This window comes from Miscanthus floridulus, chromosome 7, assembly GCF_019320115.1.
Source record: "Miscanthus floridulus cultivar M001 chromosome 7, ASM1932011v1, whole genome shotgun sequence".
Lineage (NCBI taxonomy): Eukaryota > Viridiplantae > Streptophyta > Magnoliopsida > Poales > Poaceae > Miscanthus > Miscanthus floridulus.
In genome coordinates this window covers 39,409,129-39,434,525 of record NC_089586.1, presented here as the reverse complement: position 1 = coordinate 39,434,525, position 25,397 = coordinate 39,409,129, and the positions used below count along the sequence as shown (strand labels likewise).

The 25,397-nt window shown below is 45.0% G+C and overlaps 3 protein-coding genes across 3 annotated transcripts; all 3 read right to left on the bottom strand.

Moving 5' to 3' along the window:
* Positions 1-1,649: 1,649 nt before the first annotated feature.
* On the bottom strand, positions 1,650-12,643 carry LOC136465394 (uncharacterized). The gene is made up of 4 exons (XM_066464142.1): positions 12,389-12,643; positions 2,204-2,386; positions 2,013-2,106; positions 1,650-1,723 (listed from the first exon to the last, which is right to left on the bottom strand). The coding sequence occupies exons 1-4, from the start codon at positions 12,641-12,643 to the stop codon at positions 1,650-1,652; spliced, it is 606 nt and encodes a 201-aa protein (XP_066320239.1).
* A 5,399-nt stretch (positions 12,644-18,042) lies between these two features.
* Positions 18,043-18,636, bottom strand: LOC136465392 (putative RING-H2 finger protein ATL69). The gene has a single exon (XM_066464141.1). It carries the CDS (start codon positions 18,634-18,636, stop codon positions 18,043-18,045), a length of 594 nt encoding a protein of 197 aa, XP_066320238.1.
* A 3,227-nt stretch (positions 18,637-21,863) lies between these two features.
* Positions 21,864-22,421, bottom strand: LOC136464941 (E3 ubiquitin-protein ligase EL5-like). Its single transcript, XM_066463879.1, has one exon. The coding sequence runs from the start codon at positions 22,419-22,421 to the stop codon at positions 21,864-21,866; it is 558 nt and encodes a 185-aa protein (XP_066319976.1).
* Positions 22,422-25,397: the final 2,976 nt, after the last annotated feature.

The following is a 25,397-nucleotide window of genomic DNA, read 5'->3' as shown; positions in this document are numbered from 1 at the left end:
CTTCAACCTCAGGCTCCATCCTCTCGACAACATCAATGTATTCTTGACTATCGGCTTCCTCTGCTATCTTGGACAAAGGAGCCGCTGGAGCAAGAACCCAGACCTGGGCCAGGATATTCTTGGTACACAGTTGGGCGCACCTCTTCACGAACTCTTAGAAACGAGTCGGAATTCACGGAATTAACTATGCCCAAGATTGCCCATCATCCGCTGGAGTTCGGAGAACGTCGGCTACTGAACGAAAGGACTTCCACAAAGCTTTCTAGTTTTTAGTAGCCATCGCCAACTTGCTAGATAAGTCTTCAATAGTTTTTTGGGCCTGCACAAGATCTCTATCAGCTCCATGCCTAATCAACTTAGCAAGTGCAAGTTCTTCCTCAGCATTAGTAATTACCTCCTCAGCCTTGTTGTGACTAGAACGAACAAGAGTCTTCATTTCATCAATGCCCTCCGAGAGCTTCTGCTTTTCAACTCGGAGAGCTAGACAAGGCAACAAACAACAAGTCAGCAGAAAGGAGAGTTTGAATGCAGAAGGAAACAAAAAGAACCCGCAATACTGTTGCACTCTTTCTTCACGGCCTCCAAGTTCTTCATGGCCTCCGAATTCTTTAAAGCCTCCTGAATAGCAGCATCCCTCTGCTTCTTGGCCTCAACAACCCGGGCACGAAGACCTTGTTCCTCCTTCTGATGCGTTTTACGCTCAGCCTCCATCTTAGCCTGGCAGAGATCCAGCTCTGCCTTCAGGGCACTCAACTTAGAAGACAACTTCTTCTTGGTTTCTAACGAGAAGAAGAAGCTGGTATGGTCCCGAGAGAAGGACTGAACAAAAAAGAACGAGAGAAAGAAGGCATAAGAATAGGAGAAAGACGGACATCCAAAGAAAGAACTTCAGAAAACTTACTTGGAGTTTTTCTCCAAAAGAAGTTGCAAATGTTGTGAAGTCTCCCCAAGAGGCGGTCAACTCTGACAACCGATGAGTGGCATCAAATTGATGAACAACATCTTTAGTAGAAAGAGGAGCGAAGGGAGAAGACGGCCAATGCAGAGAAGACAAGGCCAAGGACACATCATGGGAAGTCTCGGCTGCCTCCCTAGATGAGTCCACCGCAATGGCCACAGTCACCTCTGGGGCAACCAAGATAGCAGCAGCATCGTCACCAGAAGGCCTTGTCACCCCCACAACCACTTCACTAATAGTGCGCTGTGAGTCCTAAGGTTCAGTACTCGGTGGCACAACAGAGGGCTGGCAAGAAGTCAACGGAGGGACGAGAGAAGACGAAGGCCTGAAAGTTGATAAAAGAACTCACCAATGAGAACAAGAGAAAAGGAGAACAGAAGCAAAGAGACAAAACCAGAATTGACTCACCCAGATGTCTTCTTCTTCATAAAACAAAAAGAAGACCTCACAGGAGGAACCACGGCAGCAAAAACATCCCCGCCACTAGGCGGCAGGAGTGGTATAGCCGGTACCAGAGCCCCGGAAGAACTCGGTACCAGAGCTATGGAAGAACCCAGCACCAGAGCCATAGAAGAACCCAAAGTAGGAGCCTCAGAAGAACTCGTACCCGACGACTGCTTACTACAAAAAGATCAAGACCAAAGTCAAAACAAAGAGGAGGGATTCAGCAGCAGCAAAATAATAAAATAACTCACCACCGTGTGATAAGGGGTGCATCATCGCCCTCTTCTTCCTCAGTCTCGATGAAGGCCACCATAGCACCAGCTAAAAAAAGAACAAAAGTACTCGGTTCAAGACAAAAACAAGAAGACAAAGGGACAAAGTGTATTAATATGCTCACCTAAGAGCATGCTAGCTATAACTAGAGTACCTGGATGAGTACTGGGCTGGCGAGACTTCTTGGAAGTAGGTAAACCAGATGAAGAACCATCCACTCGCCCCCTCTTCGAGACACTATGAGGACCTCGAGGGACTGGACAAGGAACATATTCTTCATATACATCAACAACTCCGGAATAAACTCCAGGAAACACTATGGTGATTGGGAACTTACTGGTTACAGAAGCCCCAGCAAGGTTCTCCCCAGTATTCGCTATGGCAGGGAGGACATCAAGTGGAATAGGGTCAACAAAGTTGTGCCCCAATTCCTACGAAAAGAATAAAACAACAAGACAAGGAAAATTAAGCAAAAATGGATATAGCAAAAGAAATAGAAAGTACCCGCACGAAGAGAAAACGACTTACAGTTGGAGGCGGGTTGTTAGTAGAGAACTCAGAGACAGTAAGCGGGACAACACTTGCTCCTTTCAGCATCTTCTGGAGACGCTCGAGAACCTCCTCGTCTGTCAACTCAAGGGCAGGGACCATGTGTGAAGGATCCTCAGCCCCAGAGTACTCGAAGCCAAGGTTCTCTTGCTCCTTCAGAGGCTGAACACGGCGACGAAGAAAGCTCGAGACAATACCAAAGCCAGTCAAACCCTGTTGTTTCAGAGTACTTATCCTATCGAGAAATGGCTAGATCGCCTGAACCTCAGCCGGCGTCAGGGAGTTCTTTTCCCACCGGTCGTTAACCGAGGGACCAGATCCAAAATGTACGACTAGAGAAGGAATCAAATTGGCGTCATCAAACCAATCAGCACGCCAATCCCTCATAGAATCAACCAGGTCATAGTTAAAGAACTTGCTTTTGAGACCCTGGCGAAACTGAATCCCACAACCGCCAAGAACGTTGGTGTCTTCACGGCGGGGTTGAGGCTTCAAACGAAAGAAGTGACGGAAAAGAGAAAGAGAAGGAGAAATTCTAAGGAAAGCTTCACAGAGATGTATGAAAACAGAAAGATAGAGGACAGCATTGGGAGTTAGATGGTTCAGACTAACCCCAAAATAACCAAGAAATTGGTGAAGGAAGGCAGAAGCAGGAAGGCAAAGACCGGCATGGATAAAAGAGACAAAAAGGATAATCTCACCAGGACCTAGAGCAGGGACCCGATGCTCGCCTGGAACTCTCCATTCAGTAATGCCCTTGCTCTGGATCAGACCATCGTCGGCAAGCTCGCGGAGCTAGTCTTTAGTTGTTGATGGAGCCAGCCAAGCTTTCTGGGCAGCCCTCATGGCCACGAACTCCTGGTTCTCGATCACGGAAAGAGACGACTCCTCATCCACGAAGGTTGCGTGGGACTTGCTCGTAGCTTTCTTCCTACCCATGTACTAATGGAGGTAAGAAAGAACTAGGGGAAGAGAAGGTTTGGATGGCGGCGCTAAGATGGCGGCGGCAATGGCGACGGTGGATTTCTGAAAGCTAGGGTTTCTAGGCAAGAGAAGGGCAATAGAGAAAAGAAGATGAAGGGTCTTTAAATAGATTTTACAGCGATAAAATGGCCCACCAGGCCCGTTAAAGCACCGTGTGAGAACGCAATGGTCCATTTACTGACATAGCTAAAATGACGGGGGGCACAAATCCACACAATGGTACAATTCAACGGGCAGATTTTAGACTTATCCATCTAGCATTACGGTGGAGTTATCAGATTACTACAAAAAACAACCCATCAAACATGAAGAAAAGGAGGGTTACCTCACAAGGAACATAAGAACTCGGTTCTTATGGAAAGAACTTGGGAATCTCATGAACAACCAGGACTACAATAGAAAAATAAATGACAACTCAGAAGACAAGATTCTTTCCATTGCAAGCGACTTCAAAAATAGAAGATTACAAATCTTACAAGACCCAACGGGCTCGGTACCACAAAAAGCAAAGTAGCAAAGAAGAACCTGGACACGGCTAGGCTCTGGAATGACTACGTGTCCCAAATTGCTACTCGGAAGGACAAACCGCCCTCGGCTATACTATTTTCTTCAAAGGACGGACACAGTGCATCCAAGGCAGAAATCAGTAGCACGGCGGGTGAAAGGTCCTAATATGGCTAGAGGGGGGGGGGTGAATAGCCTATTTAAAAATCTACAAATTAACTAGAGCAATTTGATTAGTATGACAAATAGCGTAATACAAACTTGCTCTAGCTCTACAAGGGTTGCAAGCCACCTATCCAACAATTCTAGTTGCAATGATTACTTAGGCACACAAACTTGCTACTCCAAAGAGCTCAAATAGATGAATGTAAATAATAAAGCAAGCTCTCAATTCTAATTACACTAAAGAGCTTGTATCAACTAGTTTGCAAGAATGTAAACAAGTAAGTAGGGTGATTATACCGCCGTGTAGGGGATGAACCAATCACAAGATGAAGATCAAGCCAATCACCAGGAGAATGCAAATGACAAGAGACAACCGATTTTTCTCTCGAGATTCACGTGCTTGCCAACACGCTAGTCCCTGTTGTGTCGACCAACACTTGGTGGTTCGGCGGCTAAGAGGTGTTTCACAAACCTCGTCCACACGATAGGACACCGCAAGAACCAACCCACAAGTGAGGTAACTCAATGACATGAGCAATTTACTAGAGTTACCTTTCGGCACTCCGCCGAGGAAGGTACAACTCCCCTTACAATCACCGAAGGTGGCCACGAACAATCACCAACTCATGCCGATCCTTCACCGCTGCTCCAACCATCTAGGTGGTGGCAACCACCAAGAGAAACAAGCGAAATCCGCAGCGCAACACAAATACCAAGTGCCTCTAGATGCAATCACTCAAGCAATGCACTTGGATTCTCTCCCAATCTCACAATGATGATGGATCAATGATGGAGATGAGTGGGAGGGCTTTGGCTAAGCTCACAAGGTTGTTATGTCAATAAAAATGTGCAAGGGTTATCCCTTGAGCCGACCATGGGGCTATAAATAGAGCCCCCATCAAATAGAGCCATTATACCCCTTCACTGGGCAAAACGCGCTCTGACCAGACGCTCCGGTCATACTGACCGGACGCTGGCCCTCAGCGTCTGGTCGCCCAATGGACACCACGTGTCACCAGCTTCAAACGCTGTTCGTCAGATTTCAATGGCTACAAAGCTGACCGGACGCTTCGGTCAAAACTGACCGGACGCTGAAGCCCCAGTGTCCGGTCGTTTCCAGTAAGCTCCCCGAGGCATGTTTTTCCGACCGGACGCGTCCGGTCCACCTTGACCGGACGCAGCCAGCATCCGGTGCTCAACCCTTAGCCACTGTGCAGACCCGTCAGTTTGACCGAACACAGAAACCAGCGTCCGGTGCATCTCAGGTCCAGCGTCTAGTGCAACACCGAAACTGGTGACCTCTCTGCCAGCTCGATCGGACACAGCCTTTTAGCGTCCGGTCGCTGAGTGACCCAGCGTCCGGTCAGTAGACCGACGCCAGCATCATTTCAACCAACTCCATTTCAACTCTAACTTCTTCACCCTTGCTCAAATGTGCCAACCACCAAGAATTTTGCATCCGACATAATAGAAAATAGACATTTCATTTTTCCAAAAGCGCAGAAACCCAAACCATGTGCACATGTGTTAGCATATTTTCACAAATATTTTCAAGGGTGTTAGCACTCCACTAGATCCTAAATGCATATGCAATGAGTTAGAGCATCTAGTGGCACTTTGATAACCGCATTCCGATACGAGTTTCACTCCTCTTAATAGTACGGCTATCTATCCTAAATGTGATCACACTCACTAAGTGTCTTAATCACTAAAACAAAATGGCTCCTACATTTTATACCTTTGCCTTAAGCCTTTTGTTTTTCTCTTTCTTCTTTTCCAAGTTCAAGCATTTGATCATCACCATGCTATCACCATTGTCATGATCTTCATCATTGCTTCATCACTTGGAGTAGTGCTACCTATCTCATAATCACTTTAATAAACTAGGTTAGCACTTAGGGTTTTATCAATTAACCAAAACCAAACTAGAGCTTTCAGCGGGACAACATGGAGCAGAGAAGGCCGGAAGGCATCTGTCTACCCAAGACTGATGTGATGTTGGATATGGTGTTGATCTGCACCGGACAGTCTCAGGACAGGCGACGAGGATCAACCTAGAACTACTAGATGAAGGAACAAAGCCCACATCACAAGACTTCCTCCAATTACCGCCACGTACATCCTAGTACATTGCTGCTGCGAGATTAGCCTATCTCTAATCCTTATCACAAGACTTCCTCCAGCTACGACAAGACACACAGGAACTACAAAACACGCTCGAGGGCTGCTCTACTTCACAAACTACCATATTCATGACTACGAAGGTTTCAACAGAATGTTCAATGGATGGAAACAAGCACTCCAGGAGGGTATTTATAGATCGAAGGAGCGGTGCACATGGACTAGGAGTACCAACGAAACAAGCCTAACAAAGGACACAGTGAAAAGATAGGGCTTAATAATGAAGACTCAGGCGAGAGGGAACAGTACTCGAAGACGAGCATATTCGGAAGAATATACCAACATAGTACAACCCATGAACAAAAGGCATTTACACTCAACCACCACTATACAACTACATCTGACAACAGGAGACTACCAGAAAATACGCCAAGACCCTGCATCCGAGTTCTTCCTGAACAAAACAACCCGGATATATGCTCGGGGGCTGCAAAAGGAAAGGTATACAGTTCTTTCGAACAACTCAGATTCAAGACCCTCCAACTTTTTGTTCCAAATAGCAAGAGGCTCGGGGCTACACTCAGTGAGTGCACTTTTTCCTTAAAAAAGCGCACGTCACTCAGAACACTTCTTCAAGACAGACGACTTCAAGGCCACAAGATAAAAAGAACCTAGACATAGCTATATCCGAGCTCTTTTCGACAAAAAGAACCTGAACATAGCTAAATCAGAGCTCTTTTCAACAAGGAAACCGAGTATATGCTCGGGAGCCTTTTAACAAAGAATCAGGAAGATTTCAAGAAAAGACCCTCAAGCTCCTTGTGCCAAACAGCAAGAGGCTCGAGGGCTACATCCAAATGGGGGTAATTTTTTCTTCAAAAAGGTACACACCACGCGAAGATCTCACAAAGCGCTGCATGGTTTCGCTCAAGAAAGCACTCGGATGACTCTTGTTCCTGCTCGACAAGACTTGAAGGAACAAGACGAGGCTTCCAGAACTCAACCATGAAGTGCTCGGGGCCTTGTCGGTGCGGGACCCACAGGATACCCCGCAAGGAAGGGAGAAGAACTAACCTAACTAGGATTCTTCCCCTATAATCTTAGTAGTAGTATTATTCTGTAATCCTACTAGGAGCTCTCATTGTAAACCGACTAGGACTCTGGCCTCCTGACTATATAAAGGAGGGTAGGGCTCCTTGGATCGGGAGTGAAGACAACAATTGTACAACACAACACTTTACAATCAATCCAACACAAAGGCTAACGCCGACTGGACGCAGGGCTATTACTCGATCTACGATCAAGGGTCCAAACCAGGATAAGTCGACTGTCCCTTGCGTTAACCGTCGAGTTCCGCATACGCTGAAGCCCGAACATACTACCCTAGGGACCCCCATGGCAAGCTATCGGTGGTCAAACATCGACACACCCCAGGTGTTTGTCGCTAGTTAAGCAATGGGTTTGAACTCAAACATGACATGTTAAGTGTTGATGAAGGTGTTAAGATCAAATCTACAAGAGTGAGCTCCAACTTAAACTTGGACAACACACCCTTACTTACATGTGGACCCTTATTAAGATTATGCAAGAGTAATGTTAAACATGCTTATTTCATGTACATTACATCAACATGCATCCATCTTGACTGGTAGAAAAGTTTCATGAAGTTTGGAATCAAGAAGTCACATGAAATGATAAGTTATAATCTTTCTTGGATTGCTTTATTAAGTAAATGGGAATATGAGATTTTGACCAAACCTTGCTACCTTGCCCAAATGACTCTAATTGAACTCTACAACAAAATTCATGAAGGATTCGGGTTGAGCAAACGTCAAGAAAGGGCCTCAATTGGTCGAAAACCCTAATTCCAGGGTTTCACGAGATGCTGCTTTGACCAAGATGAAGAAATGGTTTCTGTACCAGATATGAAGTTTGACCTTTAATAAAAGTTAAAGTTTGAGTGGAGTACAACAAACTTTATTTTTGGACCAAGACCAGATTCAATTCCTAAGTGCTCAAACAAAGTACTCAAGATTGAATTAGCTGCTGCCTTAGGCTCCTAGAAAATTTTTCTAAGTCCCTGAAGTGACAGCAGCAAGTTAACTTCTTTGCGACATTTTATCGCCAAATTCATGTGGTAGCTCAATTGGATTCCTTAAAATGAGTTGAATTATCTATCATGGTGAAAACAATAAATCAAGTCTCATCAAATTTGGAGTTCATTTGGATCTTCAAAAACAGTTTCCAAAACAGCAAAAGTTACTTTGTCAGTTAACTGACATTGATAGGTCAGCGTTCCGCGTTCTCCAAATTTTGCTAAACAACTTGATTTGGTACCAAAATAAAAGTTGGAGTATACATGGTGGAGAAGAGCATGTAAAAAGATGGCACTTGTTTGACTTCGTTTTGACCATCAATTCAGATTTTTGTTTGTCGTTGTCAATACGTTGACACTGTCAATTTCGGGCTTAATTAGGTGCTAATGGAGAGCTCTAATGGCCAGACACCCTTAATTAGTTTTGTAGATCATTAGGTGGGCTGCAACTTTGCTTTTGAGCCCAAGGTCCAAATCGGCCCGTAGCTAGCCCAAAAATGACACCCACCTTACCCACATTGCTGACGCCACCTGTTCAGGGAATTGCCTCAATGGGCGATGCGTTTCCGGGACATGGCGTCCGTGCCTGAGCGCGCCCGCGCCTCCTTGCCGCGTGCGCATGTCTTCTTTGCCGGCACTGTCGCTTCGGTTTGGATGCACCGTGCTCCCTCTCAGTCTCTCCCTCCCTCGTTCCACTCCCTCACGCACGCCCTCACCCTCCTCAGCTCTGCTATCACTGCGGACGCCATTGACGGCCAGGCAAGCTCGTGGCACCACTGCTGCGCTCTCCCTTGCGTCCCACCACGTGCACCATCGCCTTCGCCGTCATGCGTGGCAGCCGGCGCATCGCTCATCTTCGCCTGGAGCAGCCAGCCGCTGTCGCCCTCTACCACTGCTCTACCATCGTCCTCGCCGTCGATGCCGCTGTGCATGGCCGGCTGGCCTCAGGCCACCGTGGAGTGAGCCAAGGGCACCCGCGAATGCATGCAGGCACTCTGAAAATTACGTTTGATTTCTAAAATTTAAAATTTGAAATTTTCAAACGACCTTGGATGGAGAAACGCCCAAAACAAAAGTCGTAGATCTCGAAAAGTTATGCAACTTTGTAGTTGACAACATTTTCATTTGAAATTATTTACTATTTAAAAATACTGTTTGAAAATTAAATTTTGAAAAAGAACTATGATTTTTCTTTTTAATATTTGTCTAAAATTTGTAACTAGTCCTTCTCCCTCATACTAACTTTAAATTTGATAATTTTTTTTAAAAAAAATTCTAAAATCATGTTCTATCAATTTATTATGTTCCTACAGCTATTATTTTATCCATCTTTTCATGTGACTGCGTTTAATTTATTTGAATTTTGAATTTCAAAAAATAGCAACTTCAAACATTATTTTGGAAGACTAAATGATTTCAGCTAAAAAAGTCATAAATATAGAAGTTGTAGAACTTATCAAGATCTACAACTTTTATTTTGGTTATTTCTTCATCCGATAAAGTGGTAATAATATTGTTCACAAAATTTATATATCTCTCTTATAAACTATAAGAGGGATATGTAATATTTGTGAACAATGTTACTACCAATATGTTGGATAAATAAATGATTAAATGATCAAAATAAAAGTTATAGATCTCGAAAAGTTATGAAACTATGTAGTTGACAACTTTTTGATTTAAAATCATCTTGCCAAGGAAAACTACGTTTGAATTTCTAAAATTTGAAATTCAAATTTTGTAAATGACCTCAGATGAAGAAACTACCAAAATAAAAGTTGTAGATACCAAAAAGTTATAAAACTTTGTAGTTGACAGCTTTTTGATTTGAAATCATCTTGTCATGGAAAACTGTGGTTGAATTTTCAAAAATTTAAAATTTGATTTTTTTTAAACGACCTCGATGGACAAACAGCAAAAATGAAAGTTGTAGATCTCAGAAAGTTATGAAACTTTATAGTTGACAACTTTTTATTTGAAATCATCTTATCAAGAAAAACTACGTTTAAATTTCTCAAATTTGAAATTCAAATTTTGTAAACGACCTCAGATGGAGAAAATACAAAGATAAAAGTTGTAGACTTCAAAAAATTATAAAACTTTGTAGTTGACAACTTTTTCATTTGAATTCATTTAAGGTTCCAAATACTCATTTTAAAATCAGATGATCATAAAATGGCTAGGACGAAAATCTTATTTGGACACAAATAGCTTGCAGGTGAAGTGGTTAGGGGCCGAAGACGTGAAGCAGAAAGTCAGGAGTTCGAGTGCCGGTGGTCGTGAAGCATGCGTTTTTCGCGCGAAAAATCGCATGACTTGAGTGGTTAGGGGCCGAAGGCGCGAAACAGGATGTCAGGGGTTCGAGTGCCAGTGGCCGTGAAAAATCACGTGACTTGTGACTTGCGACTGTGTGGCTGTCCAGTGGGGCCTCTCCCAGAATTAAAAAACAAATCCTATTTTTCCGGCCTGTCTGTTGGATTTCCTGAAAATCACATCACCGTCGGTTTTTTATAACCGGTAGTGATGAGCCCCATTCATCACCGTCGGTTATCACTGTCGGTTCAAAATCTAATAGTGAAGGGAATTTTTGAACCGATAGTGATATGAAGATCTAAGGTAGTGATGTGACAATCGAGTGTTCCATGCATTAGAAACACTCGATTTTATTTGGGGTTACAAATTGAGTGTTTACGTGGCATGCAACACCCGAGCGTGCAGTAGACATTCCCTTAAAAAAAGCGGAGGAAGGCTGTTCCAAAGTACAAAATCAGCAAACAAAAAAAGAAAGGAAAAATATCAGGGCAATTACGTATGGGAGACTAGCCATTCGGATGTATCGGTGTTCATCGATTGTTGTCATAATTAGGGGTGATTGATTCAGCTACTAAAATTTAGGAGGTTTGTTGGAAGGATGTTGCATGGGGTGTTCGGATATAAATAAAAAATAAATTACATAATCCGTCAGTACTCCACGAGATGAATTTCTTAAGCCTAATTAATCCATCATTAGCACATGTTTACGGTAGAAAAAACATTGTCAAATCATAGACTAATTATGTTTAAATGATTCGTCTCGCAAATTAGTCGCAAACTATACAATTAGTTTCGTAATTAGTCTATATTTAATAATCCATGTATGTGTTTAAACATCCGATGGGACAGCGATTAAAATTTAGGAGGGCTAACCAAACACCCTCCACTACCGGACACGGCCGATTTGTCGAGTGCAAAAAGCTTTGCCGAACGCTTTCTGTCGGGCACTCGGCAAAGGCAATCTTTGCCGAGAGCCGGACCCAGCGACACTCGGCAAAGATAGGCCGTCGGCAAATATGCCTTTGCCGAGAGCGACAGTCGGTAAAAAAAATCTTTGCCGAGTGCCGGGCACTTGGCAAAATTTGACCGTCGGCAAAGGTGGTCGGCGTGACGGCGGCCACCTGCCGTCAGCCTTTGCCGAGTGCCCCGACGTTAGGCTCTCGGCAAAGGGTTTTTTTTTGAAAAAAATTCTTTGCCGAGTGCCCTGTGACCTGCACTCGGCAAATTAATTTTTTTTTGTTTTTTCGCCCCATTTTTTTCTGGGGCCTTGCTACAGTAATTAAAACTTCATTTCAAAATTTGGGACAATTTTGAGTTTTTTTTACTATATTTCCTTAAATATTTTTGTTTCGTTGAATTTTTCTGACTATTTCAAATTTGAACTGCATGTACATGAAATAATGGAATTTGGTCATTCAAAAAATGGTATTCATGATGTTTGGCATATGTTGAGGCCGTATCCAGGAACTCGCATGAAATTACGAGCATCTTGTTGTCATAATATGACGATGTACTTGCAGGAAAAGTGTATTTAAATTATATAAAATCCAAACGAAGTCCGAAAATCACGAAACTCATCGAGGTGTCTTGTTATCGCATGTGGAGGCCATGGTAAAAACTGAGAAAGTTTGAAGCAAGTTGTGACATCGGATGCCTAAAAGCCAGATATCTCCACATTTGAAATAGTCAGGAAAATTCAACGAAACAAAAATAATTAAGGAAATATAGTAAAAAACTCAAAATTGTCCCAAATTTTGAAATGGAGTTTTAATTACTGTATCAAGGCCCCAGAAAAAAATAGGGCGAAAAAAACAAAACAAAAAAAATTTAATTTGCCGAGTGCCAGGTCATAGGGCACTCGGCAAAGAATTTTTTTTAAAAAAATAAAAAACCCTTTGCCGAGTGCCGCTGGGCCCGGCACTCGGCAAATCTTTTAACCTAAAGGCCCAGAACGGGCCGGCCCAACCCCACCCCCTCCTCACTCCTCTCCCACCCGCCCCCGCATCCCTGCCGCGCCGTCGCCGCCCCCAGCCACCCGCGCCACCCCTGCCGCCGTCCCCCTCCACCGAGGTCCTGCCGGGCCCGCCCCGGCGCCCCCGTCCCACGCCCCTCGCCCCCGTCCCGGTGGCGCTCGCCCCGGCGCCCGGCCGGCACTCTCGCCCGGCCCCGCGCCCGCGCCCCGGGTCCCCGGCCACCGCCCCGAGCTCGTCGGCGCCGAGCTCCACCGGCCCCGCCATGCCCTACGGCCGGCCAGCAGAGGGAGAAGGAGAGGAGCAAGAGGAAGAAAGAGAAGAGGGAGGAGGAAGAGGAAGAAAGAGAAGGGGAGGAGGAAGAAGAGGAAGAAAGAGAAGGGGGAGGAGGAAGAAGAGGAAGGTGCCGACCCGACCGCCCATCGATCCTCATGCTGTTCTGACCGCTCGTTGATCCTCGCGCTGCTGCGGTCATCCCCGCCGTCGTCGCCGGCCCTCGCTCTTGCCGTTCTTGCCGCCAAGGTAAGCCCTACCCTTGTAGGGTTAGTAGTAGTAGTTAGTAGTAGTTAGTTGTAGTGTTAGTAGTAGTAGTTAGTAGTGTTAGTTGTAGTGTTAGTTATAGTAGTTAGTAGTGTTAGTTGTAGGGTTAGTAGTAGTAGTAGTTAGTAAATAGTAGTAGTTAGTAAGTAGTAGTGGTTAGTAGTGTTAGTTGTAGGGTTAGTAGTAGTAGTAGTTAGTAAATAGTAGTAGTTAGTAAGTAGTAGTAGTTGTTGTTAATAGTTAAGTAGTTCTTAGTATTAGTACTGTTAGTAGTTAAGTAGTTGTTAGTAGTAGTGTTAGTAGTAGTTGTAGGGTTAGTAGTAATTGTTGTTGTACTACTTCAATACTTTCATCTGCATGGAAAGAGAACTAAAGTACATGGCTCCTCTTGATATATTGGTGGTTGTTGGCCTTTGTGCCCATGTTTGGTATATATGTGGTTGTTGGCCTTTGTGCCATGTTTTTTTGCAGGTTTTGGGAACCTCCCTGTGCAGGGGAGGTGCTACCAAAATTTTGAGTCGACACTAACCATTTTTGCCCTTTTTTGTAGGAGGACCTATGGGAGGGACTCGGCGACCCTGATCGTCTTCATCGGCGCTGCGGGTCTTCCTGCACCGCGTTAACTCGCCACTGCACCGACTCTCCACCGCCCCGCTACCCTGACCTCACCGGCACCCTAGGTATAACCCCTCTATCCGTATGTGGTCTTTGGTCGCGTAACCTAGTTAGGTGTCTCATCTCGTCATGTTCAAATGCCACTGGTTCAATCCTTGACTAACGAAATGGAGCCCTAATATTGGTCAAGTCGAGATTCGACAAGATTTCGTCTATCAAGAAAAAGATGTCTTTATTGTGGCTCACCAGGCCGTGCAGGTTTATTATTTGCCATACGCGTGCCAAGGCAACAAGGCTCTTAAGGGTTTGGCTATTGTGAACCAGGTATCGCCACATGGTAGACTAGCTGTCCCAATCGATGAAGATTAAAACTTCAACCCAAACACATATGAAGGAGAGTTCTATCAAGAAGATGGGCTACTAAGGAGGTTGGTGACAGACTTAACCGAGGTGATCGAAATGGAAGTAGACAATGGAAGGGTCGATGACGAGGAAGAAGGAGATGAGGTGCAAAATGCCAAGGACATAGAAATGCTAGAGCGATTACATTTAGACGATGACGATGAAGGCAACATTGAACCTTCGGATAGTGCTGTTTATTTGGACAATTTTGATAGTGATGACGAGACATATGATCCAGATAATCCCAATAATGATGATTACTTCTAATACATGTAATACTATGTTATTTTGTAATCGTGTTTTGTTTATTTATTTACCATCTATTTTTAACACATGTACTAATATGTCTTGTTTGTTTCTTTTTAATTGCAGGTGATTGAACAAAGATGGCGGGCAGTCGTGTGCCAAGGAACGTGAACTCGAGGTTCATGAGGGCACGCAATGCAGATCCGGATGTAGAAGAGGGGTCGTCGGATGGGAGGAGGCAGAGGGCCAAGAGCAGCGGTAGCGGCAGTGGCGGCAGGAGGGGCCAGCCTCCTCTAGTCAGGCCGCATGACGTGCCGGAGGAGGAGCGCCGTACCCTGGACTCCTCGGACGAGGAGGAGCTGGTTCAATAGACGGACGACGAGGGAGATGAGGCATAGCAGGGCGGCGAGGCTAGCGGCATAGCTGGTTCGGACTCCTCTGCTGTGGCTAGGATCTACTTGCGAGGTCCCTCAAAACTCCCTAGGCCTCCGCTTCTTCCCCTATGCCCAGTGATCCGCCCCCAGGAGGACAGGTAAGTAACTTTAGATTTTATCACAGCTACTTCATATAACTTGTTGAAAATTGTCAGAGAAACTAATAATGTTTGTTAATGACTTGTGCAGGCACTGGCTGGTTGTGTCGCCTGGTGACTCACGCAACCCCAACCACATCCTGGGTCTTGTGTGCAGGCACTTTTACCCTAGCATTGTCATGCACAAGGGGAACACTGAGCTGGCCAAATCATGGGACCACTACAAAGATGCCCCCGACGCATGTGGAGATAAGTAGGAGCGGGTGAGGAGAGAGTTCTGGGTAAGTCTCGCTCGCACAACTTTGATCAATACATCGCATTCATTTGACTTTTTTGACATAATGAATTGATACATTGTGTCTGTCTGCAGACTTTTTTCAGATGCGAAGAGGGACAGGAGGACAGGGTGGAGAAGGTGATGGTGAAAAGTGCCAGGAAACGAATCACCGACATGCACTACGAGGAGCGCCTCACTTGCATCGTCAAGTACTACGCCACGCACCTTGGTGAGAAGATCACCATGACACAGGCAAGATAGAGGACACTGACCCAGGAACAGTACCTTGAGGTAAATGAAAAAGAAGAATACTGATTCGTTTTGAGATTAAGTAGCTTTAATTTGGTCTTCTTACATCTCAAATTCTTTATGATATGTAGACAATTCCATGGTGGTGTGAGTTGTATTGAGACTGCTGGGAGATGATCATGGACAGGTGGTTCACGGAGGGTTATATCCAGGACCACGAGGCGGGGCGGGAGCGGCGTATGGCAGCGATAGGCCCCACACACCATCAAGGCAGCCGTAGCCTCAGCGCGTACAAGCAAGCATGGGTACGTGAATTTTTAGTATTCTTACGCTCCATTCTGCATGTTTTTTCTAATCATCTTGTTATCTTTCTCGCAGTCGGTGTCACATGGTGGGCAGTCCATCTCCAATTTCATGGCATATGGTCTAGCCCGCAAGGGTAAGGCGACGTCCGTTGTCACCTTCACCTCGGATGACCTGCCCGAGTCCTACAGCAACCCGAGCATCCACACCCGCATCAATTCGTACGCGTCGGAGGCAAGGTCGGTCCATGGGCTAGACTAGGATCTGAGCACCGACAACATCGATGGGATGATGGTCATGAGGCTTGGACAAGGCAAGAAGCATGGGCGGTACTAGATAGGCGATGGCACCCTCGAGCCCAGCGAGATTCCCTCCCTCTCCCAGATCCGAGCACAGACCCCGAGCGGAGGCCCGGCCATACGCCAACGGCTGTCCCCTTCACAGCAGTAGGTCAACGCACTCCAGGTTAGTCCTGTTTCTCTTCGTACATTGATCTTTAAATAACTTAGTTACATTTGCATTACTGAAACATTCGATTGAAATGTTACAGGCCGATAACGAGAGGATGGCTCAGGAGCTGCGGGACCTGGTGGCGAGGACCGAGCAGGTCGAGCGGGAAAGACAGGACGAGCGGGCCGAGCGGGAAAGGCAAGCCAAGCAGCTGGCGGAGATTACGACGTTCCTGAAGAACTTTGGGCAAATGCACAGTGTAGCTGTGCCGCAGTTCGCTCCACCGTCGCCGCCAGTTATAGCTAGTCCTGTGAGTATGAAACCAAATTGCTTCGACTAGTGCTTTCATTAGATGACCACTCTAACAGATGCAATCTCTTGTCCTTTATGCAGCCTCCGTCGGCGGGTTCGAATAACCCATCTCAGGCGCAAGCAGGCGACGACACTTTTCCTTCACCAAGCACTCAGTTTCCTCCCCACCGGTAGTTTGTATCTCTTTTTCACCGCTTAATGGACATGTGATGCACTGTGATCAACTATCGACTTGTTTCGATGGATATTTGACCTATTATGCTTATGATGTCGTGTATGTGAGATATTGTGTGATCGACATGTGATATATATGTGGTATTGCCTTTGTGATGAGATGGATGTGATATATATGTGCTATATTGTGTTTGTGATGTCACAGATGTTATATATATCTCTTATATGCTGTGTTTGTGAATATAGAATAAAAAAAAAATTAGCCTCTTTGTCGAGTGCCCTGACCCTGGCACTCGGCAAAGCTGGGAATTATGCATTTGCAGAATTCCCAGCTTTGCCGAGTGCCAGGGCCAGTGCACTTGGCAAAGAAATTACGAAAAAAATAAAAAATATTTGCCGAGCGCCGATCTGGCAGGGCACTCGGCAAAGAAATTATTAAAAAAGAGTTAAATACACCACAAGCCCCTGAACTTGTAAGCGTGTGTCACATAGGTCTCTGAACTTGGAAAATGCATTTCTGGCCCTCTAAACTTGTTAAGTGGTACACATAGGCCCCTGAACTTTAAAAATGCATTTCTGGCCCCCTAAACTTGTCAAGTGATACACCACAGGCCCCTGAACAGTAACTTTTGATATTTTTCCAAAACTTTTTTAGAAATCCATTTGCAACGCTCCGTATACACAGTCATATATACGGAGCGTTGCAAATGGATTTCTAAAAAAGTTTTGGAAAAATAGCAAAAGTTACTGTTTAGGGGCCTGTGGTGTATCACTTGACAAGTTTAGGGGGCCATAAATGCATTTTCAAAGTTTAGGGGCCTATGTGTACCACTTAACAAGTTTAGGGGGCCAGAAATGCATTTTCCAAGTTCAGGGACCTATGTGACACACGCTTACAAGTTCAGGGACCTGTGGTGCATTTAACTCATTAAAAAAAATCTTTGCCGAGTGCCTCCCCGGTAGGGCACTCGACAAACAAATTTTGAAAAAAAAATTAAAAAATCTTTGCCGACCGCCTCTGACATGACACTCGGTAAAGCATGTGCTAACGCAACCGGTGCCGTGACGGTCACTTTTCTTTGCCGAGTGCCCAATAAAAGGCGCTCGGCAAAGAATTCTGTGACGACGAATTTTTCACCGAAGGCTCTTTGCCAAGTGCTGCCCTCGGCAAAGGCTTTGCCGAGGGCAAAGTAGCATTTGTCGAGTGCATTAGACACTCGGCAAAGCGCCTGAATACAGTAGTGCCCTTAGTTCGTTTGATCGGTTCTTTAGTTCGGTTTGAGTAAAAAACCGAAGCTGCAGCTGAAGATCAAACTTACGGGTTAAAATATTGAAACCGAAACCAATAGCCGAACAAACGGATTTATCGGTTTGGCTCTACTCGGTTTGGTTTTCGGTTTTTTGGCAGTTGAAAAATGAAAAACTGGACACGCCCTCAATTATCACAAGCCTATTGATTGCCACAGTGCTAGTAGTAGTTCTGGCTTCACATTTCCTACCTTGCACAAACTGATCAAAACGTACGCTACTATTCGATAACATTTTTAGCCCTTCATTGCAGCTCGACTACAATAGCGCTACTGCGGCGACCATGTCAGCCTGCGATCCTACCGGCGCGGCCGTCGTAACCCGTCGCCGCGGCGAGAGATCAGACCTGCACAGCGGGCACGTCACGTGCATCTGCAGCCACGCGTCGATGCAGTCGACGTGGAATTGGTGCCGGCACTCCGGCAGGCTCCGCACCATCTCGCCGCCGCGAAGGTCCTCCGGGCCGTCTCCTCCGGCCGCTGGGCCGCCGGCAAGGCGGTGCTGGTACCGGGACTTGGGCAGCGCGTTGATGTCTATTTCGGCAAGCCCGCACACTCCGCTGGCTCTGGCTCTGGCTCTGCCTGGCACGGCGGTCGTGGGAAACGCCGTGCCGGCAGCACGACCCGCGGCCGTGACGCTCACGCACCAGGTGACGCCGGCGACGAGCACTGCGGCCAAGGCAGCGAAGGCGCACGCCTCCCAGATGACGACGGACGCGGCGAGCACGCAGGACGCGGCGAGCAACGAGCAGGACTCGCCCGCTACGGTTGCCAAGACGCCGTAGCCGTCGCCGATGATGTCGTCGACAGACTCGGCGGAGAGCACCGAGGGCCTCGTGTACAACCTTGGCATGATCGGTAGAAACGTGCTTCGTGCTATGCTGCTTACTTGGCACTTAGCTTGCGGCCAAAGCTTTTAGCGCGCGGCATTAAGTAGTCCGTCATCGCTTCATAAGAGACAGCGTCGAACCACTGCAGTTTAGTATACCAGAGAGTATTTATTAATCAAAAAATTCAGGAGCGCATCAGGTTCAGATTACGGCGGAAACGGCAGTAACCATGTGTTCCTTGGCATGTTTATCACCGCGTCGAGCCTGAAGTCTGAACTCCGGTTACAGCACGCTCAAGTTCTTGTGTGCTTCTAGAACTTGCTGTGTTAATGGCAGGGACAGGGCGGATACTGAAAATTGCATATACGCAGCAACGAAAGAAAATCAGTTCGGTTTATTGGATCTCTCCCGGTCATTCTTTTTGTGATAGACAGGGCCCAAGTGAACAATTTGCTTATCCACCAATGCGTAGTTGAAAAATTGTAGATTTAAGGGTGTTATTATTCTTTTGGTGATAAGACAACGTACCATTTAACACTGCAGTATCTGTTATAAGTTTGTTATAGTTAAGGGCACTCTCAGCTTAAAAACTGGATGGTTTCTGTGGCTATTAATTAGTGTGCAAACTAAACAAATTAGTGACATGGCACCATAGTTAATAAAAAACTGAGAGATACTCCCTCTATTCCAAACTAAGTGTCATTCTCGCTTCCCATCTTCCCAAGTAGTTAAACACTTTTAACATTCACTAAATATGTAAAGGAAATATTAATATTTATAGTAAATAATTAGTATCATTAGATATATCGTTCAATCTATTTTTATAATAAATTTATTTGAAAATACAAATGTTGCTTATATTTTCTACAAATCTAATTAAACTTAAGAAAGTTTGATCGGTACGAATACTATAGCGATACTTATTTTAGGACGAAGAGGAGTAGTTTCTAATATAGAAAACCATGTCTAAATGATAACCAAGATACCAAGAGCTATGACTGGTACATGATACGAGAGAGAGGGCATTTGATTGGACATAATTTAATTTTGAATATACTATCCATCGGAAATGTGATTTCTACGGTTCAACTTGTATCAGCCGCTGCTGCCGGCTGCTGCTAGTGCGAAGCGTCTGGTCGGTTTCCTTAACAAGGGGGCAGCACTCACAGTAATGAGGATAAGACCTTAAAAAAACTTCCTTTTGTTCTATGAACTTTAAGGTGTATAAAGTCTCAGAGTAAACTCTTGCAGCGGAACCGTATAGACTCCATTTCACTTAGGTTGATTTCATTTAGACAGGAGGCAGACCTAAGTCAAGATAATCCTCCTTTGAAACACTTGGGGTGTGAGCTTTTAAGCAGCCATCCTTAGAAGAAAGCGTAATAGCTGTACTGGTCTAGCTCCATGGCACCGAAAATGTCTCAGGGCAAGTGATTCACCGAACCGACGAGACCTTGAAAGCTGCTTTTTCAAGTGTCACTAGCGGGACGTTCTGTCAACAGGGGAAGGTTTTTGGTGACTAAGACCTGGAGAGTTCAGCGCTACAGTAAAATATGAGGAGGCAAACAGCCACGTTAGCAACAGCTGCTGCTAGAACAGCCTGCCGAAACGGGCGCCATTCCTGCCCGCGTCATATAGCGCCTACTCGACTTGGTAATCAAAATGGGCGCCATTCCTGCCGGCGTCATATCTCAGCAGCTCAGCTACCTTCACGCAAGAGCAGGACGACATACAGTGAATGGACGGATAGATTTGAGTGACGTGGCAGCCTTGAGGATTGAGTTTTAAAAGAATTTATTGTTTAGTGGGGTATGAACTATATAGATATAGCAATAGTTTAGTTTCTTAGGCCCGTTTGCATAGCTTAGCTTCACTAATGAAGTTGTTTTCTTTTGTTTCAGCTCATCGAGCAGCTCTATCGATGAAGCTGAGTTGTTTTCGTGACTTCGTTTAACAAAAGAGCTGACGACAAAAAGAATAAAATTAAAATGATGCCCACAAGCCCATGGTATTTCTTTCCGACACACACGCCCACAAAGCCCGGCAACCGGCCATGCCTCTCATGGCAGCGCCTCTCGGCCACCCGCACCTGACGGTAGCGCCTCCGATCCATGTCGCGCGTGCTCGACGGCGGCGGCTCCTAGGCGCGCGAGCCTGATGGTGCGTCCCAGCCGCGCCCCACGATGGCTCTTCCCAGGCACCCGCGCCCCATGGTGGCCGCTCCTCGTCGCGTCGCTGCATCTTGTGCGCCCCGGTAACCGCGAGCCCCAATGGCCATACCCTGGAGGGCGCTCGATCCCCGGTGGCAGCAACCGCAGCTCGGCAAGAATGACGCCCGTGCGCCCATGCGGCGGTGGCCGCAGTCCCGGCCGCGCCCATGCCGCAGCAGCCATGTCCGCGCGTGGATAAATCTAGCATCCGTACGAAATAGGCCCACAAGTGTGAGATGAATCTGTGAAAAGTTATTATTTTCAGCTTCATCCGACTAGAAAGATTTAAGAAGCCTCATATGTGAATCTATTTTCAAAAAACCCATTTGACAAAAAAAAAACTCACAACAATTTATGAAGCCGTTGGCAAAGTTGTGCCAAACAAGGCCTTAATGGATGGGCAACAGAGTTTGCCACAAAAATCCTTGTCACTGTGGTGTATGTGCACGGTTACTTCAATTGATCTACCAAAGGGAAATAATGATGTCATCGGGGATATGTAATCATGTTTGGACGTTGAAATACTCCTTGCCAAACGGCGAGTTGATAGAAAAGGTGTATGATTGAGTTGACTTGAGGATGATTTTGTCCATATTGTATCATTTGTCAATCTCAAGAACCAATCAGACAGTTGCGACCGATTTCTTGCTACCAGGTCCATCGTATCTTTTAGATAAAAAGAATGCATGGTCCCACAATACTTAAGCATACGTATAGGTATAGGGATCATAAATAGACAAATGCAGTCTGCACAAAACTAGTTCAAAGGCATAATTGAGTCATCATTATATTTGTCCAACATTATCGTCCTGATGAACTATAATCGCAACCTTCTCCATGTAAAAATAAGTTACATTATATATACTCAAATATTAACATTGATTGTTCAGGGTATAGGTAGCAACTCTATAAAAATAATATGTGACAGCTGAACTCTCACAAACTTCGTTATAAATATATAAGTAAACATCTCTCATATATAATTTATATATAGCTATATACTATACATCAACGTAGATTAAATTACATTTTATAATACGTTACACCGGAGGCTGATCGTCTTTTGTAGGGATCTCCTTAATAGGCAAAACCGTGGCCCTACAGAGAGGACACGTGGAGTGAGAGTGCAGCCACATGTCGATGCAGCAGACATGGAACAGGTGCATGCACGCCGGCAGCCGCCTGACCACCTCACCTTCCTGCACAAGGCTCAGGCACACCGCACACTGCGCCCACCCGCGCCCGCTGCGGCTGCCGTTGCCGCTGCCCTCGCCACGGCGGCCGGAGCCGCCGCCATCCGACAGGTCCCTACGGAACACGAACGACGGCAGCGTGGACACCGCGGAGGGGCTCAGCCCACCGTCGCCTTCGGTGGTGCCGTGCAGGAAGAACGGCCGGGCCGCCGCCACGTACACGACGGTTCCCCCCGCGCCGCGGCGGCGGCGGCGGCAGCACAGGCACTCGCAGCTGACGATGATGAGGATGGAGACGGCGGTGGCGCAGAAGCCGATGCCGAGGAGCACAAGCGTGTCGTGCGTGCTGTAGCCGCCCTTGTCCGTCGAGTAGGGCAGCGAGTTGGTGTTTGACGACAGCGACATGGCTCAAGGCTGTAGATCTTGCAGTGCAAAACTGCAGGCGGTAGCTAGTTCTGTTTGAGAGCTATGGTAGTATGGTCGCCTATGAATGGTGCCGGTCTCTTTATATTCTTGGAGTTGGAGGGGTGACCTTGCCTTGGAGCTGGCTATGCATAGAGTTGTGCAAGTTGTGCGTAATATTTTTAATTTTAGCGTTGAGATTCATAGATGTGAGTATATGACAATAGCAGATTAGTTATAGAACACAAGTAAATTTTGTTTATTGGTTGAGAATTAATATACCTTGCGGCGCGCAGCTTGCTTGCCAATGGTATTGGAAATTTCGAATTGGTCTCAGAGTTTGTAATCTGCTGAATTGTGGTGTGAAATGGATTATATAAAAAAATTAGTAGTTTTTGTTCAGTCAAAGAATTAGTGATCGCGATGAACCAAATTTGTCATATACTTATTAAATAATTTCAGGTGTATTTCGCTTTCGTTTCAAAGAGCTAGCAACCAAAAACGTATATATATGTATGTTTATATAATCTATTTTTACATGGAAACAAACATGACCACTCACTATTCAGTTTGTCCACATAAATTGCGATCATGGCGCCTAGGCCACTATATATAAATCTCAACATAGCAGCATGCATCTAATTGATCCGAGCTTATAGAATCATAAGAAAAGCTTCCCACAAGTGCACAACGGGAAGGTCAAATTCACTTTCCATTGCATGTATCTGGCCTGTTCTTGCACCATTGCTCTAGTTTGTGCGTCATCGATAACTCAGCCATCAACTGATGTAGATATATATGACAATATTGACATATGGGCAGTGCCTGCGAAATCTCACGAGATCTAAGTTCATGTCACTCGTTCTGTTTGCGCTGCACAACGACATTGTTTGGTAGAGAACCGAGCTTTACTCCCGGTGGAGAACCCCCTCTAGTCCCGGTTCCCCACCCGGGAGCAAGCATCCGGGACTAAAGGGGGGGTCCTTTAGTCCCGGGTCAAGAACCGGGACTAAAGGAGGACCTTTAGTCCCGGTGGGTAACACCAACCGGGACTAAAGGTGTCTCCTGACATGCCACGAGGGCCGGCACCTTTAATCCCGGTTGGTAATACGAACCGGGACTAAAGGTTTTTTTCTTTTCTTTTCATTTTTTTGTTTTCTTTTCAAAATAGGTTTTCGAAGTCATATTGTACGCTGCTAATTATACATTTATACGCGCATATAGTATGTTTCGGTTCAAGCACAATGAACATATTAAATCACACAATTCAAGCATAGAATATATATATATATATATATATATATATATATATATATATATATATATATATATATATATTTACATGCATGCATGCATATGTGTATTTTACATTATATTATTTCATGTGCATATATTACAAAAGATTGCATTATAGTTGTTGTGACATAACAAGTTTCCTCTCATCCTCTAGCTTGGCTTCAATGGCAGTGTTGGGTCGAAGTAGAACTCGCCCTTGGAATCGATGACCTGCTCATTAAAAAATCCGGCTATAGACTCTTGAATTGCTTTGATTTGGTCTTGCCGTATGACCTTTTCCTCCAACCATCGAGTCTACAGGTTTGAATTAAAGGAAAATAAATTAATATATGTACATATATATATATATATATATATATATATATAAAGATATAGTAACACAATCAATAATAATAATTAAATGAATATATAGTGTATTTTTAACGTACTTTGAGTCTCTCTGTAGGAGTTCTTTGGGAGAGCACCTTGATAAACTTGCAAACATAGTAACCACAGTAGTTGTTCCCCTGTTCCTGCCTCAGACACCACTTTACGAGAAAAAGATTTGTCATCCAATCTGGTGATCCGGTGAAAGCTATATGTTTAATTAATAAAGATGATGCGATTCAGGGGACTTACTTTCAAAGGGATTACATTCAGTGGCGCTTTGCATTTTTCCATGTGTTGCTTCTCAATAAAGGTTTTCTAAACACTGCCCAATAAAAAATTTGCCACGTCATCAGATATAGTTAATCATCATGTTTGTGTGTATATATAGTTACTAGAGATCCCGAAATTACCTCTGGATAATATCTATCATATCTTGGTAGTCTTGTTGTGGTTTTCTCATCGAGTCATAGATTATCAAGTGACTTTTCACCAGATCGATGTCCATCAATATCCAGTGATTGCTGCATGTGTTTATAGGATATAACGCATAACACTCATTAATTAACTAGAATCAACATATGAGCCATTAAGGCTATAATCGACATGATTAACACTCACTTGAAGTTATAGGGAAAGAGTATATCCTTCTTGTGGCGTTGGTTCACTAAGAAGTTCATGATGTTACTCTCTGACTCAGACTTCCAATTAGTCTTTGGAGTAATTGGGTCTTTGAATACTATATGGGGATCAACAAAACCAATTTCATTGCAGCCTTCCTTTCTGAGCTCTGTCATTGTAAATCTGCATATATATACACATATGATGAGTTTAATAATAGATCGAAAGAATTATTACTTACAGGCAATAGCAGCTAATGATAACTTTGTCCAGAGAGGTCAGGTGGCATAGTTGATGAAATTCTGCAAAGTCAACATACATAACATCATCGCCACGGAACCAATGTTCGTCTCTAATTCTGACACCAACGCAGAAGTCTCCACTGGTAGACGCCTGCATGTACCACTTGTTTAACAGGTACATTTGCGTCCCCAGATCAGATAAGGCTTGAGGGTTGTATAGACTCTGGCCTAGTACAAATTTTTTCTTCCAAATATCAACCTCCGCCGCACTCTCAATGTTTCCATCACCAAACATCTGGTAAAGGTCGAGACCAGTCTCATCAAGAAATTCACCAAGGTGATCCAAATCGACATCCGAAGGTATGTTTGCCTAATGCATTAATCCTAAATTCGAACCATATTCATTACCAACAACTAGCGGGGGGATTGATTGGTGCGCTTGTTGTCCGAGTTG